The 13,920-nt window shown below is 52.1% G+C and overlaps 1 protein-coding gene across 9 annotated transcripts in view; it reads right to left on the minus strand.

Moving 5' to 3' along the window:
* SLC37A1 (solute carrier family 37 member 1) overlaps positions 1-13,920 on the minus strand; it is a 101,451-nt gene that overhangs the window by 41,814 nt on the left and 45,717 nt on the right. For all 9 annotated transcript variants that reach the window (XR_009563644.2, XM_030835485.3, XM_060297762.2 and 6 more), the window contains 4 exons: positions 13,029-13,105; positions 11,937-12,103; positions 7,123-7,160; positions 1,065-1,145 (listed from right to left, as the gene is read on the minus strand). Coding sequence is in view for 8 of the 9 variants with exons in the window: in XM_030835485.3 (XP_030691345.2) it covers positions 1,065-1,145; positions 7,123-7,160; positions 11,937-12,103; positions 13,029-13,105 (363 nt within the window). In the remaining variant the exon portion in view is untranslated. The remainder of the gene's footprint in view (positions 1-1,064; positions 1,146-7,122; positions 7,161-11,936; positions 12,104-13,028; positions 13,106-13,920) is intronic.

Below are 13,920 nucleotides of genomic sequence, written 5' to 3' on the forward strand. Positions count from 1 at the left end.
CCAGTCTAGGGTATTTTTGTTACAGCAGCCCAATCTAAGACACCTGCTTCTGATGCAAACTCAGAAGTGAGTAGAGATTTTAAAGCATTTCAGTTGAATTTCACTAAGATCTAAGAATCAAGATGTATGAGACACCATTTTTCCCTCTTCCATTATTTCAACCACCAGAAATAACTTCCTTGGGCACTAAAGAAAAAAAGTAAGAAGCCTGTTTAGCACATTTATCCTTTAAGCTAACGGATTTAAAAAGAAAAGAGAATATCTTATACTTTCAAGAATTAAAACCAAACCTAAAATGCCCTTGCGGCTCCATGCGGTCAGCTAGGCAGACAATGGGAGGAATTTCTTGGAAGGACAGTCATCCCTTGGTACCCGGGATCTGCAGGGGGTTGGTCCCAGGGATCCCCCGCGGAGACCAAAATCTGCAGACGCTCAAGTGCCTCACGTACAATGGCTCAGTACAGTCAGCCCTTGTATGGGCGGGTTCGCATCTGTGGATACGAGGCTGACTGCATCTTGAAAGGAGAGGGGAGGGTGAGCCCAGCGCTGGGGAAGAGCCCTGGACTGCATCCTGGCCTCCCCACTTGTGAAGGGGTGGAAGGCTGGAGGTCGACTTTCTATGTTGCCTTCGGGTCGCTCTTATTCCCAGACCACCTACGCTCTCTCCACCTGAAACCCCCTTGGGCCACGTGGGTGCAGACTCACTCCTCACCTCCTTGACAGCTCCACGCAAAGCCACCAGCTTCGGGAAGCGCCCAACACCAGGCCTGAATTAGTGCCTGCTCAGTCCTCTGGGTGGCTCTGTCTGCTGCTGGTTTTCTCTCTACCCCACACTCGTCCCGCCCCAGGATGTGAGTTCCACAGGACACTGGGACTGATGTCCACGGCACCGGTGCTGCAACCCTGAATGCTGCAGACAGCTGTCGGATGAATGAATCGCTTACAAATTGGATTCACAAACTAACAAAGGCAAACTGAAGAAACACAAGACCCTGGATGTCTGCGACAGATGTCGCTGAGGCAGGACTCTGCCTTCCTGCCAAGCGGCCTCGTGTGCAACTCACCAGAGATTTGCTCCTCTCCTCGGTTAGCGCTTGCTTCTGCAGCCGGAATCTGTGCGTGCCGTTCTCGTAGCTTTTTGGATGCTGGGAGAAAAAAATGTAGTTAGAGCAATTACCGAATCAATGGACAGAAATTACACCTAGACTCACTGCAGCAAGGACACGAAATATCTTCGCAAAAATGCTATCAAGGGAAAATAAGACAAATGATTAAAACAAAACAAAGGCTAATCAGTTTAATCTCAAGGCTCCAGACCCTCAGATAACGGAGGGTGAAAATCAAATCCTTTCCTGAAGAATAATCCAAGACCGAGGAATAAAGAAACATAAAACTGCCGGTGAATGCAACTTAACTCTCCTTAACGGCTTTGACATTTCTAAACGACTTTTCCTCTAACCAGTGAAAAACACAGTCACTTCCTACAACAGCAGATCGCTTCAGAAGGAAGAAAACACCCTCCATAGAGAAGGAGAGCATGGCTTGCCGGACAAGACAGAGCTCGACCACTGGAGCCATGGGGTGCGTGCGTGCGTACGTGTGTCTGTACAATGAACGTATGTTTTAATTTCTCTTGGATACACCTAGGAGTGAAATTGCTGGGTCATATGGTGACTCTATGCTTCACCTTTTGAGGAATTGCCAGACTGTTTTCCAAAGTGGTTGCACCATTTTAACATCCCCACCAGCAGTGTATGAGGGTTCCGGTTTACTATTATCTGTCTTTTTGATTCTAGCCATGTTAGTGGGTCTGAAGTGGTATCTCATTGTGATTTTGATTACACTTCCTTGATGGCCAATGAAGCTAAACACCTTTTCATGTGCTTACTGGCCATTTATCTTCTCTGGCAAAATGTCTCTTCAGATCCTTTGCCCCTTTTTAAACTAGCTTGTCTTTTTATTACCGAGTTCTAAGTGTTCTTTACGTGTTCTAGATGCAAGTCTTTCATCAGATATATGATTTGCACATGTCGTCTCCCATTCTTTGGGCTGTATTTTCACTTTCTTGATGGTACCCTTTGAAGCATAAAAGCTTTAAATTCAGTGAAGTCCAATTTATCTATTTTTCCTTCCACCCCTTGTGCTTTTGGTGTCATATCTAAGAAGGCTTTGCTTAATCCAAGGTCATGAAGATGTCCTCCTATATTTTCTTCTAGGAGTTTTATAGTTTTAGCTCTCACATTTAGGTCTTTGATGCATTTAAATGTTGTGTACGCCGTGACAAACAGTTCCCAATTCACTCTTTGCCTGTGGATACCCAGCTGTCCCAGCACCACGTGTTAAAAAGATTACCCTTTCCCCACTGAATGGTCCTAGCGCCTTGTCAAAAAACAACCGACCGTAAGTATGAGGGTCTAATTTCTGAATTCAGTTCTATTCCATTGATCTGTATGTCTACCCTTACGACAGTAATACAGAGTCGTGAATACTGCAGCTTTGTAATAAGTTTTGAAATTGGGAACTTGGTTCTTTTTCAGGATGCCTTTGGCCTCTCGGGATTCCTTAAATTTTCATATGAAATCAGGGATCGGCTTGTCAATTTCTGCCAAGAAGCCAGCTGGGGTTTCGATATAGATTACACTGAATCCGCAGATCGATTTGGGGCAATCCTGCCATCTTGACAGTATTAAGTCTTCCTGTCGGTGAACACAGGGCGCCTGTTCATTTATTTAGGTCTTCCTTAACTTCTTTCGACAATGTTTTGTAGTTTGCAGTGTATCAGTCTTGTGCTTCCTTGGTTAAATTTATTCCTGAGTGTTTTATTCCTTTTGATGCTGCTGTTAATGAAGTGTTTTTATTTTCGTTTTTGGATTGTTCATGGCTAATGTACAGAAATAGAATTGATGTTTATATACTGATCTTGTATCCTGCAACCTTGCTAATTTTTTAATTAGCTCGAATAGGTTTTTGGTGGATTCCTTGGGATTTTCTATATACAAGATCACGTCATCTGCTAACAGAGGCACTTCTACTTCTTCTTGTCCAATCTGCACGTCTCTTATTTCACTTTCTTGCCTAAATGCTCTGGTGGCTAGAACCTCCTGTACAACGTTAAGTAGAAATGGTGAGAGCAGGTATCATTTGTCTTGTGCCTGATGTACAGGGAAAGCATCCAAGCTTTCACCATTAAGTATGACGTTAGCTGTGTTGTTTTTTTTTTTTTTGCGGTACGCGGGCCGCTCACTGCTGTGGCCTCTCCCGTTGTGGAGCACAGGCTCCAGACGCGCAGGCTCGGCGGCCATGACTCATGGGCCCAGCCGCTCCGCGGCATGTGGGATCTTCCCGGACTGGGGCACGAACCCGTGTCCCCTGCATCGGCAGGCGGACTCTCAACCACTGCGCCACCAGGGAAGCCCAGCTGTGGCTTTTTATCGTCTTTATCTGGTTGAGGCAGTTCCTTTCTGGTCCTAGTTTGCTGACTGTTGCATTAGGAAGGGGTGCTGGATTTTGTCGAATGCTTTTTCTGCTTCTACTGAAAGGACCCTGTGGTTTTTGTCCTGTATTCTATTCATGTGAAGTATTACATTAATTGATTTTCAGATGTTAAACCAACTGTATATTCCTGGAATAAATCCCATTTGATCATGATAGTTAATCCTTTTTATACGTTGCTGGGTTAGTATTTTGTTGAGTTTTGCATGTACATTCATAAGAGAGATTGGTCTCTAGTTTTCTTGTGATGTCTCCTTACGTTATCAGGATAATACCTCAGAGAGTGAATGGGGACTGTTCTCTTATTTTTGGGGAGAGTTTGTGAATAGTTGGTGCTAATTTTTCTTTAAATGTCTGACAGAATTCACCAATGAAGCCATCTAGTCCTGGAATTTTCTTTGTAGTCAATTTTTAAATTAATAATTCAGTTTCTTTCCTTGTTATAGGTGTATTCAGATTTTCTATCTCTTGAGTCAGTTTTGGTAGTTTACATCTTTCTAGGAATTTTCCCATTTATTCTAAGTTATCTAACTTGTTAGCATACAGTTGTTCATAGTATTCCTTTATAATTCTTTTTCTTTCTGTGAAGTTGGCAGTAACGTCCCCTCTCTCATTCCAGATTTTGGTAATTTGAATCTTTTTTTCCTGGTCAGTCGAAAGGATTGTCAATTTTGTTGATCTTTTCGAAGAACAAATTTTGGCTTGTGGACAAAAATGTTGTCTGCCACCAAGCTATCAGCCGCTGCAGTCCCCACCTCAGCCCCTCCCAACCGTGTGCCCTGAGGGGAATTCAGGAAGGAGAGAAACTGGATACTGGCCCTAGATCGTTAAGATGCATATCTAAGGAATAATTTCAATGAGCCCAGACCCCTGCATCTTCCTATAGAGACAAGCAATAAAATCATTAACTTGAGGTGTCTGCTTTTTGTGATTAACAGTAATCTTTCTCGATGTTTGACTACATGGCCTTTTTTTTTCAGCAAAAGCTCCTATATATCCTGGCTCCTACCTTACCTCTTTGGAACAGTTCCTCAGAGCTACGGAGAGGCTGTCTCCTGGGCTACAGTCCTCAGTAAGGTCCCTGAATAAACATTACTCACAACTTTTAGGTTGTGTGTTTTTTCAGTTGTCAGGCTTAATTGATTACCTCTATTTTTTTTTTTTTCTATTCTTTACTGTTGGTCTCTAGGTGTGCTAATGGTATAGTAACGTTGTTGTTTTTTTTTTTTTTGCGGTACGTGGGCCTCTCACTGTTGTGGCCTCTCCCGTCGCAGAGCACAGGCTCCGGACGCGCAGGCTCAGCGGCCACGGCTCACGGGCCCAGCCGCTCCGCGGCACGTGGGATCTTCCCGGACCGGGGCACGAACCCGTGTCCCCTGCATCGGCAGGCAGACTCTCAACCACTGCGCCACCAGGGAAGCCCCAGTAATGTTTTTTGTTGTTTGTTTGTTTTTAATAAAAGAGTCCTTAGAGTTTAGAAACATATATTGAAATAGTTGGAGACAAAATAATATGATGATTGGTATTTGCTTACAAAATAAATCATGAGGAGACGGAGGGAGTATTAGAAGGGGTACTGATGAAATAAGACTGGCAGGGTGATGGGCACATGCGGGTTCATGATACTATTCTTTTTACCTTTTTACGTGTTTTAAAATTTCCATAATGAAAACTTTAAAGAACTGGAAAGGAGAAGAACTTGATGCTGAAAATAACACCTTCAGATGGGAAATTCCCAGGACACGGCTCTACTTAGAAGTCAGCACCTGTGAGATGTCTTGCAAGTGCATCCGGCTTTGCACGGAAGCTCTGCTTACGATAGGGGGGAGGTGCAAACGGACAGAGCGGACAGAGAACCAGCCCAGCTCGCCCTCACTTCCCCAGGCTCTGGGGCCCCTCGAGAAGGCCCTGTGACACCGGTCTCTCCAGGGCCCTACAGGAAGTGAGTAGAGTTCCTGTGGGAAAGAGAACTTTGGGGCTGTGGCAGAAGCTGATGAAACGCCCCCAGAAATCAGTCCAATCTCTCCCTCTGACTGACCCCTGTGAGGAAGAAAGAGGAAGAGGAACCCCAGCTCCGTGGGCCACCCTACCCCATGTACCCTGGGGAGGCTCAGTGAGCTGTCAGGGAGGATTCAGCGGGGGAAGACGACACAGCTTGGGCCCCAGGTCACACACACAAGTGCAGGAACGCCTCTAGCACAGGTACGCTTTCCTGTACGTCTGAAGCTGTGCACAAGGATGACTCCACACACACATGTGCACGTGCACGCATACACACACACACACACACACACACACACACACACACACACACACAGAGCTGACGGGCCTGGGGATGGATGGGCCATGGGGCTGATGGAAGGAGGAGTTGGGACGAGTCCTCTGAATCCAGCCTGTCTAACGGGCGGACAGCGGTTCTCTGACTGACACGGGGAATGCCAGGGGCCTAGCAAGTTTACGGGGTGAAATAAAGAGAACATTCTGGTCATGTTAAGTCTGGGAAGACACCCAGACGCCTCTGTGGGGATGTCAGGTGGGCAGTGTGACCTATGACCACGGAGCTCAGGGCAGAGGACCATGCTGGGGACTGCACATCAACGCACACAGAGGTGCCGTGAGGATGCTGAAAGCCCCAGGCCCACGCAGGATCTCCTACGGTGAGAGCAGGAACGAGGGGAGAAGGGGCCAAGGACCGGGCTGGGGGGGCTCCCATGTTTGGGGGTCTGCCAGAGTAGGGCCAGCAAAGAGCTCTGCATGTTACCAGAGAAGCAGGAGAGCATGTTACGAGCCCCCAAAGGGAGCATCTCATGGAGGGAGGAGACCACTGCATCACACGCTGGTGACAGGTCAGGGGTGAGGCCAGAGCGCTGACCACATGCGGCCAGACCGTGCTGCTGGGGGCCCTGGCGGGTGGCTTTGGCAGAGCGGTGGAGGCCAGAGGACAGGAGGGGAGCCGGGAGAGGGAAGTCAGGGAGCACGACTCGGGGGGTCTACTCTAAGGTTAAGCAGGAAACCGGGTGCAAGGGCGACACCCCTGCTGGGAGCGACACAGGAGAGAGGGCAAGCCGAAGGCCAGGGGCGGGGAGCTGGCCTGGGCAGCTCCCAGAGTTAGTTACCTGGGGGTAGGCAGAGACCTCTGCGGACGCCGGCGGGGCAAGCGCCCTTCCAGGGCCGCGAAGACCGCAGGGTTGCTCACCAGCTGGGCGTGAGCAGGTCAGGGGCGGTGAGCAGTGACAATGACTCAGGGAATGTGGTCCTGGTGCTGGGCGGTCCTAGCGGGCCACCTGCCAGGTGTGGACGCCAGGTTCAAGTGACGTCAGCCAGCTTAGCTTTGCGTCAGCCTGTAGTCACACCCGCCCAGGAAAAGTGTGATGTCCCTGCTCCTCGAGAGGCCCGGCCGGTCCCCAGCTCCTGGTTGCTCTCTGAGTCCCTAACCCAGACCGCACCAAGCTCCTCGTCTGGTTTTGGCTGTTATCATTATGATTCATCTTTTTCTAAAACTGCCCGTATTTTGAGGGCAGGACCTCTGTCCACACTTTGTTACCCACTGACAGGACAGGCAGGGCCAGGCTGGTGACAGTCATCATCACAGCACACTGAAGACACGAGAAGCAGGGAGCACGTCCTTACCATGGCCGGGGAGGAAGAGCAGGCGACGTCCTTCGGATCTGAAACACCAAACACGGAACAGTGTGAACCAGGGCTGGCTGCTTCCTCCGACACAAGAACGTAAACCAAAGCAAGGCACCCTCTGATGCTTTTACTACATTAGCAACAATTTCAGAAAAAAGACAGTGCACGAGGCAGCACGTTTGGTGGGGTGAGGGCGCAGCTCGGCCACCCCCGCAAGAACCCACACGCGCCCCTTCCCTCACGCGGGCCCCATGACTGCCTGATCCCCACGCACTGAAGCCGGGAGGGTACGAAACCAGCACCGACAAACGTAAATCGTCACGAATATGAAGGCTGCTTTGCAACATGGAAAATAGTTTACAAGTAAAAATAAGCAGAGCTTAAATACACTATGGTGACGAGCCGTGTAAGGTACATGCAAAGGACGTAAGTATCAGAAGGAACTAGAAAAACATGACCCGCAGATCAGAGTAGCGGGGCTCTGAATAACGTTTGGGATGAGTCATTTAATGTTATGGAATTAACTAGAAGGAAAATTAGCAGGCACAAAACATCTACCTTGAAATAGAACAAAATGCCTTTTGCCTAAATGCAAGGAGGTGTGAAATAAAATTCGCGTTTTACGGCAGGACCAGAAACACGTGCACGTCAAAATGCTTCTCTGCCCTTGGGCGTCCTCTGCCGCGCACCGTGCATCGTGTATCCACAGGAGGCATCAACCAAACCTCCCCCATGAGCAGGAATACCTGTGCAGCCTAGAGGAGCAACGTTCCCCCAGCAACCACAGGACAACTCCTTAAACATTCCTTACTGATCCCGTAAGGGACCACGCGACCCACCACGACGCCTCTTAGACCTGGATTATGTAAACTGTCGATAATCCCTCTGTCTCAAAAACCTTACATAACTGTGTCTTGACTTCTCATGGGCGGAACAGTCCTCAGAGCTTTCTGAGATGCTCTTCCCGGGTTAGAATCCTCAAATTCAGCTTGAATAAAATGTCCCATTGTTTTCTTAGATCCACTGCTTAACTTTTTGTCGACAGAGGGAAGGACATGCGGAAGCGGACAGAACCAGAAGCGAGGCTTTCTTCATCTTCGTACTTTAAGATCACGCTGGTGTGACCCGGGAACGAGAGCCGGGCTCAGGGCCACGAGTCGCCCTGGCCAGCGAACTCCACTTCTTGAGAATCTAGACAGCCGCCTTGTAACAGCTTTGCTCCTTCCCCATTACCCAGAACCCGGGTCTTTTTTTATAAGTTTTGGGGAGACAGTTTAACCACCCTGAAACACAAACCGAGCCACAGGGCTTTCAACTTCCCACAGCGGCGTTCCCTCCCGCGAGATAGAGGGTGACACCGCGGAGGGGCCCCTGGACCACATGTGCTCCTGGGCTGGGGGCTCCTCCCCGCCGCCCTCTGCGGAGGGTGGGCCTGGGGAGCCCTGATGGTCCCGATGGCCCTGGGGATGTGCAGTGACATCAGCAGTTCCCCAGCCCGTGGCTTTCCCCAGCTGTGCTGTGAGCCCCAGGGTCAGTCTCCATGGGGTGTGGCTGGTCCCCAGGACGTGGCTTTTCCTGGGCTTTCACCCTGCAGGACATTAGTACCAGTGACCCTTGGCTGGGACACGTCTGAGGGCAGCTTCCCAGGCAGCCCTGGAGGGGCCTGTGGATGGGGTGCCCTGTCCCTTGGGCCCAGCCCCGGCAGGAAGGGGGAACAGGGCCGAGCCGGTCCCTCGCTGCTGGTCACGAGAAGGGGCGCTCCTGGGGCTTTCCCGCCCACCCTGCAGTAGGGGATTAGGGAGCGGGAGGGAGCGGAAGTAAGCCACCGAGACGCACGTGGATCCGGTCTCTCCTCTCTGCAGTGTTCTGCTCTCGGACACAGGATGTGCTGGTCACTGCTTGCAGCTGGCTTTCATCATCACTCATGCGGACACCACCTCCTTGTTACCAGGGGGAGTACAGGTACCAATCCTCTCAACAGAGAGGGCCCGGCGGTCTGATTCTCGTTCCGCCGTGGAGGGTCTGTTAGAGCAACAGGCCTGTGCCTGCAGTGGCCTCAGGCTGACAGGTGACGTCGGGCCCAGGAGGAGAGGCCTTGTTCACAAGGGCCCGGCTCGGGCTGCGCGAGGAGGAGTAAGGATGTCTGAGCCTGCGAACCGGCTTCTCTCCTTTCGCTGAGACACTCGTGGACAGGGGGCCCTGGGTGCCGGGTCCCAGCGTGGGAGGGTTAGGGGGCCACAGAAACGCCTCCTCCCGTGAGGCCGGCTGCAGGAGCCGCCCCCAGAGGAAAGTGTCAGAGGCACGGTCGGCGGGCGTCCTGTCCAAGTCATGTGCGCAGAGCAGTGCCTCCAGAGCCCGAGCTCAAGAGGAAGACGTTCAGCGAGAAGGTGGAGAAACGCCAAGTCCGGAAGGTGCCCCCGGCCGCACAAGCTGGGCCCTGGTGAGCTGGGCGGAGGCCAGGCAAGGAAAGCAGCAGCCGCGGGCGGTCGGACAAAGCCGGCCAGTCCCGGGGAAAGGTGACCGGCCCACGGCGGAGAGAGCGAGGACCAGGTGACTGAGCGATGCTCGCGGGACACCAGAGAGCCCTGCCCCAGCCGTGGGGACAGCGGGAGGGGAGCGCAGGGGTGAGGGCAGGAAAGGAGGCCCAGGGGGAGGAAATCTTTGGCGGCCTCATGAAGGACGGGGGCACGGAACTCAACGGACGATCCTGCACAACCCTGACCACGTTTACCTTGGACACCTAACAGCTAAAGGCTAAGACTCCAGGTGAAAAGAACCGACACGGCCCAGGGGAATGCGATGGGCTGAGGGAGGAGGGGAGAACGGCCTCTGTGGCCCGGACTTCAGCCCACAGCGCCCTCCCGGCGGCCCGTGGCCCCCCAGCGCCCCGTCCGTCCTCAGTGCCCGCTGGGGCCGCCTCCGCACAGGCCAAGGAGGGGGCACGAGTGCTCATCTGCTCCCTGAGTCAGTACCAGGACATCTCCCAGGAACACCTTACGGGCCTGGGGGAAGCTGAGCGAGTGCATCTCATCCCAGAGTGGGCCAGGGCGGGGCGGGGGTGGGGTTGGGAGGGAGGGAGGCAGAGCCCCACGGTCACCATGGAAACAGGAGAGGGGGTGAGAGGACGGCCAGAGGCGGGAAAGCAACTCCAGGAGAGACCCCCGGCCTCGCGCCCCCTTGGAAGCTACAGGAGCGGCGGCTCAGTGCGAGGACGCTCTCGTTTTATTATAAACGACCAAACCAGGGCTTCCGCGTTCTTGGAAATCCTGCCCCGCCCAGGATGACTGAGCTGAGCGGTGTTGGCGCTGAGAGCCCTGGCCGGGCCAGCAAACAAGTTCCCGTCCACTGCCAGGCCCTCCGCTCCTTGTCACTCCGCCCCTTTCCCCAGAGCCGCCCCTTTATCAGTTGAGGAAGAGAATAAAAGCCACCGTGGACTCTGGACCTCGGGCCGAAGGCACGCGGGGGCGGGGGTGGGGGGTGTCCCTGCACTAACATAGAGGAAGCGCATCCTTGTCCAGGTGACGGTGTGGAAGCAGCCCCTGGAGAGTCCAGGTGACACGACGATCCTTCCTGGAACTCCGGTGACACACAAGCGACAGTTGATGCCGCAGGTCGGCATGTCGGCAAGGAAGTCACAATACCCACCCTCCCCCCGCGCCCCCATCTGTCTAACGATTCACTTGTTTGGGCCATTTCGAGATGTTGCTAAAAGCTTACTGGGCCCCTGGAGAAAACGGTGAAGATGGAAGCTGAGCAGCCCCGTGCCCTCTGCTCACACCCAGGGGAGGGGGGCGTCTGATTCCTCATCTAACCGTGGCTTCCTTCTTCACTGACAGCACAACGCTGGCCTGAGAGCCTCACGTGTGCTCCACTAAACGGTGGTTATTTTAAAAATGAAAAGGTTAGTTAGCATTAGCAACAAGCAAAAAGAAGTGAGAAACTTCACAGCGCCTTAACCTTTTGGAAGATAAAACCGGCAACGCAACTCCGAACGCAAAGCTGAAGCTATAGTTGGCGCTTCCCAGGGATGAGGTCATCTGACTCCGGAGCAGCCCTACCTGCGGGCTGACAGCGGGAGCCATCTAGTGCCACACGATCTCCTTTTGCTTTAAGACAAATCAAAGAGGCAAACGCGAGATACAGCTCATCAGAACAGCTCGCGGGCTTGGAGCACCCTGACGCGTACCAGCTAAGGGAGCACCTGCTTCTCTGTCATTAGTGTAATTGTCAGCAATGCTTGTCCTGCCGATTTCTATTCAAAAAATTAATTTAAAATTCAGTTAAAACAAAAGCCTGGGATTGAGTCTAGGATGGACCAAAGGCTTGGATTTTCTGGTACAACACTACCTAATTAAGGTATATGATCTTAAGTCACGTCATGGCTTGAAAACATTGGCAAGCCTGTATCTTATCAGAAGGCACACAGGCTGGTGAGGCCCATTTCAGTTTGTGGCAGCAGGACGGACGTGAGCAGGTGTAGCCACGTGGGCTGGGCAGCGGGCGGCGTGGCAGAAGACCACGCATGCCCAGTGCCGTGGGGCCAGAGGACAGGGCGGGAGGAGTGTCAACACTGGTTACTCCAGAAATCAGGAAACAGCAGAAAATCCAGCAAGACCAGGAGAGCAGCGGCTCATCAGGGAAGCCTATACCTAAGAAGGAAGTCTTCCTGGCAAGGGAGAGCCGGACAACCCCATCCCTGCCTGCGATGAAGCAGCAGCAGCCTCTTCTCCTAAACTCGCCGCCCCCCCCCCCCCCGTCCCGCAACCCCGCAACGCCCTCCCGGGGAGAGGTCATCACCCACCGGTACTTACGTTCAATGAGAAAGAGAAAGCACACTATCCCCATGGCTGCCACGATGGCCCCAGGCACGACGAAGGACAGGCCCCAGCACGTGGACACCCAGTAGCCAGCGATCAAGGACCCCAGAATGTTGCCCACAGACGTGTGGGAATTCCAGACCCCCATGATCAAACCTCGCCTGCAACACAGCAAAACACAAGGGGGCAAATGATGTCTCGGGGCTTACACGGATCAGTACGTGAGGTTACAACAGTGCCTGCACAGCGTAAGAGCTGGTGGAGAAGTAAACAGGCAGCGCAACACACCACCTCTGCAAGGCTTGGGACCAGGGGTGTTTACGAGAGGACAGTATCTTCACTTACCTCCGGCTGCATAATTACATGTCTCTGAGCTTATTCATTCTATGACTAAAAGAAGAAAGAGGCCTTTTCCTAGAATTCTTGGAAGGCCCCAAATTTAAATTTGTGCCTTTGCAATCTAAATACGATCATTTGATGAAATACCCCATTAACGAAAGTTCACGTTGAAGAACCTGCCAGACGAACGAGGCTAAGTAAGGCTGGAGGAGTGAGTTTCCTGTTTTAGTTTCCCCATCTTGTCTGGCATCTTCGACCACTTCCTAACCGTGGGCCCAGTCATGCTGCCTGTCACACAGACGTTATGATGGAATCTGACCGCAGTGAGGTCACCAGAGGCTGGGTACAGCTCTGCTACCAGGCCCTGGGTGACCTGGACAGGTCACACTTCCCTGTGCCTTTCAGTCCTGTGAAAATGTAGCTTCTGCTTCGAAAGGCCTGGGGCAAGGCCCTGACTGCATTTCTCCCAGCTTCCCAGGAGGCCAGGTGAGGCCCGGGCTGCTGGCTGGCTGCGCAGATGACCCAGACTCCGCCCTGCCCACGACGGGGGTGGCATCTCCTGAAACAGAGGCCTGCCTGAATTTTAGACCCTCAAGACCCAGAGGTTTCAGTCATCTTATTTCATACAGTAGACTGACGTGTTTTTTTCTGTAATGAATCTAAAGAAAAACTAAACATAAAGCGGTCTGGTTTTCATCAGAATCTTCTGAAAACGGACGCTGCTGGAAGCAGGGCTGCCTTCCTTACCTCCCTTTGCCAAACCAGTTACCGAGGCAGGTGACGACGCTGGGCCAGCCGGTGGTCTGTACCAGTCCGTTGACGATCTGTGACAGAGGGCAAAGGAAGAGACCGCTGAGGGGGGACACCCACACCCGGGAGCCTGGCCTCAGGGGTTTGGGCGCCCAGCGGGGACTCTCACAAAAGGAAGGGGCAGAACCCGATTCGATATGAGCCGCGACAGCCAGACGTGTATTTTAACAATATACGCATATATCTTACCATGAGAGTCGTACGTGCCTATTGTGAAAATTTTGGAGTAAGTAGAGAAAAAAAAGAAAAGAAAATCTCTTGCTCGGAGATGAACTACTGTCAACAGCTTGGGGCCAAGCTGTCCGTTCTCTTTCCAAGCTAAAACTTTATGCAAAGAGAAAAACCCTCTCCTTTTTATAGAACTGTGATGATACCATAAGGGTGGCTTGTGAATTGCACGTTTTCCCTTCTTATATCACGAGGAAGGTACTGTTGCTAACGACCGAAGGGAGCAGAACCTTGACTAGTGCCTAGAGAAATGATTTCTCCAACTTGCCAAGAGCGCCCCGAGCTCTTGTTTGAAGAAGGGATTCAGGAAGTGTATCAGCAACTGGCTCTGCTTTAGTCTCAGGGGCCTCAGGGGCAGCCTCCTCCAACTGCCCCCTGGAAGGACCAGCCTCCAGAGGCCGACTGGGAGCCGCTGGTCCGGCCTCAGGGCCAGCCAGGCTCAGCCTTCCCTCCTGGAACGTGCTGGGACCCTGGGAAATAGGTTTTTTCCTTCTCTCCGATTTTCTGTATCACCATAAAGTGTGCATTGCTTTGGTAATGAAAACAGCCAAACTCTTTCGAGTCCTATGGTGAAAATTTTAAAAGCAAATTACACACGATG

This window comes from Globicephala melas, chromosome 4, assembly GCF_963455315.2.
Source record: "Globicephala melas chromosome 4, mGloMel1.2, whole genome shotgun sequence".
Lineage (NCBI taxonomy): Eukaryota > Metazoa > Chordata > Mammalia > Artiodactyla > Delphinidae > Globicephala > Globicephala melas.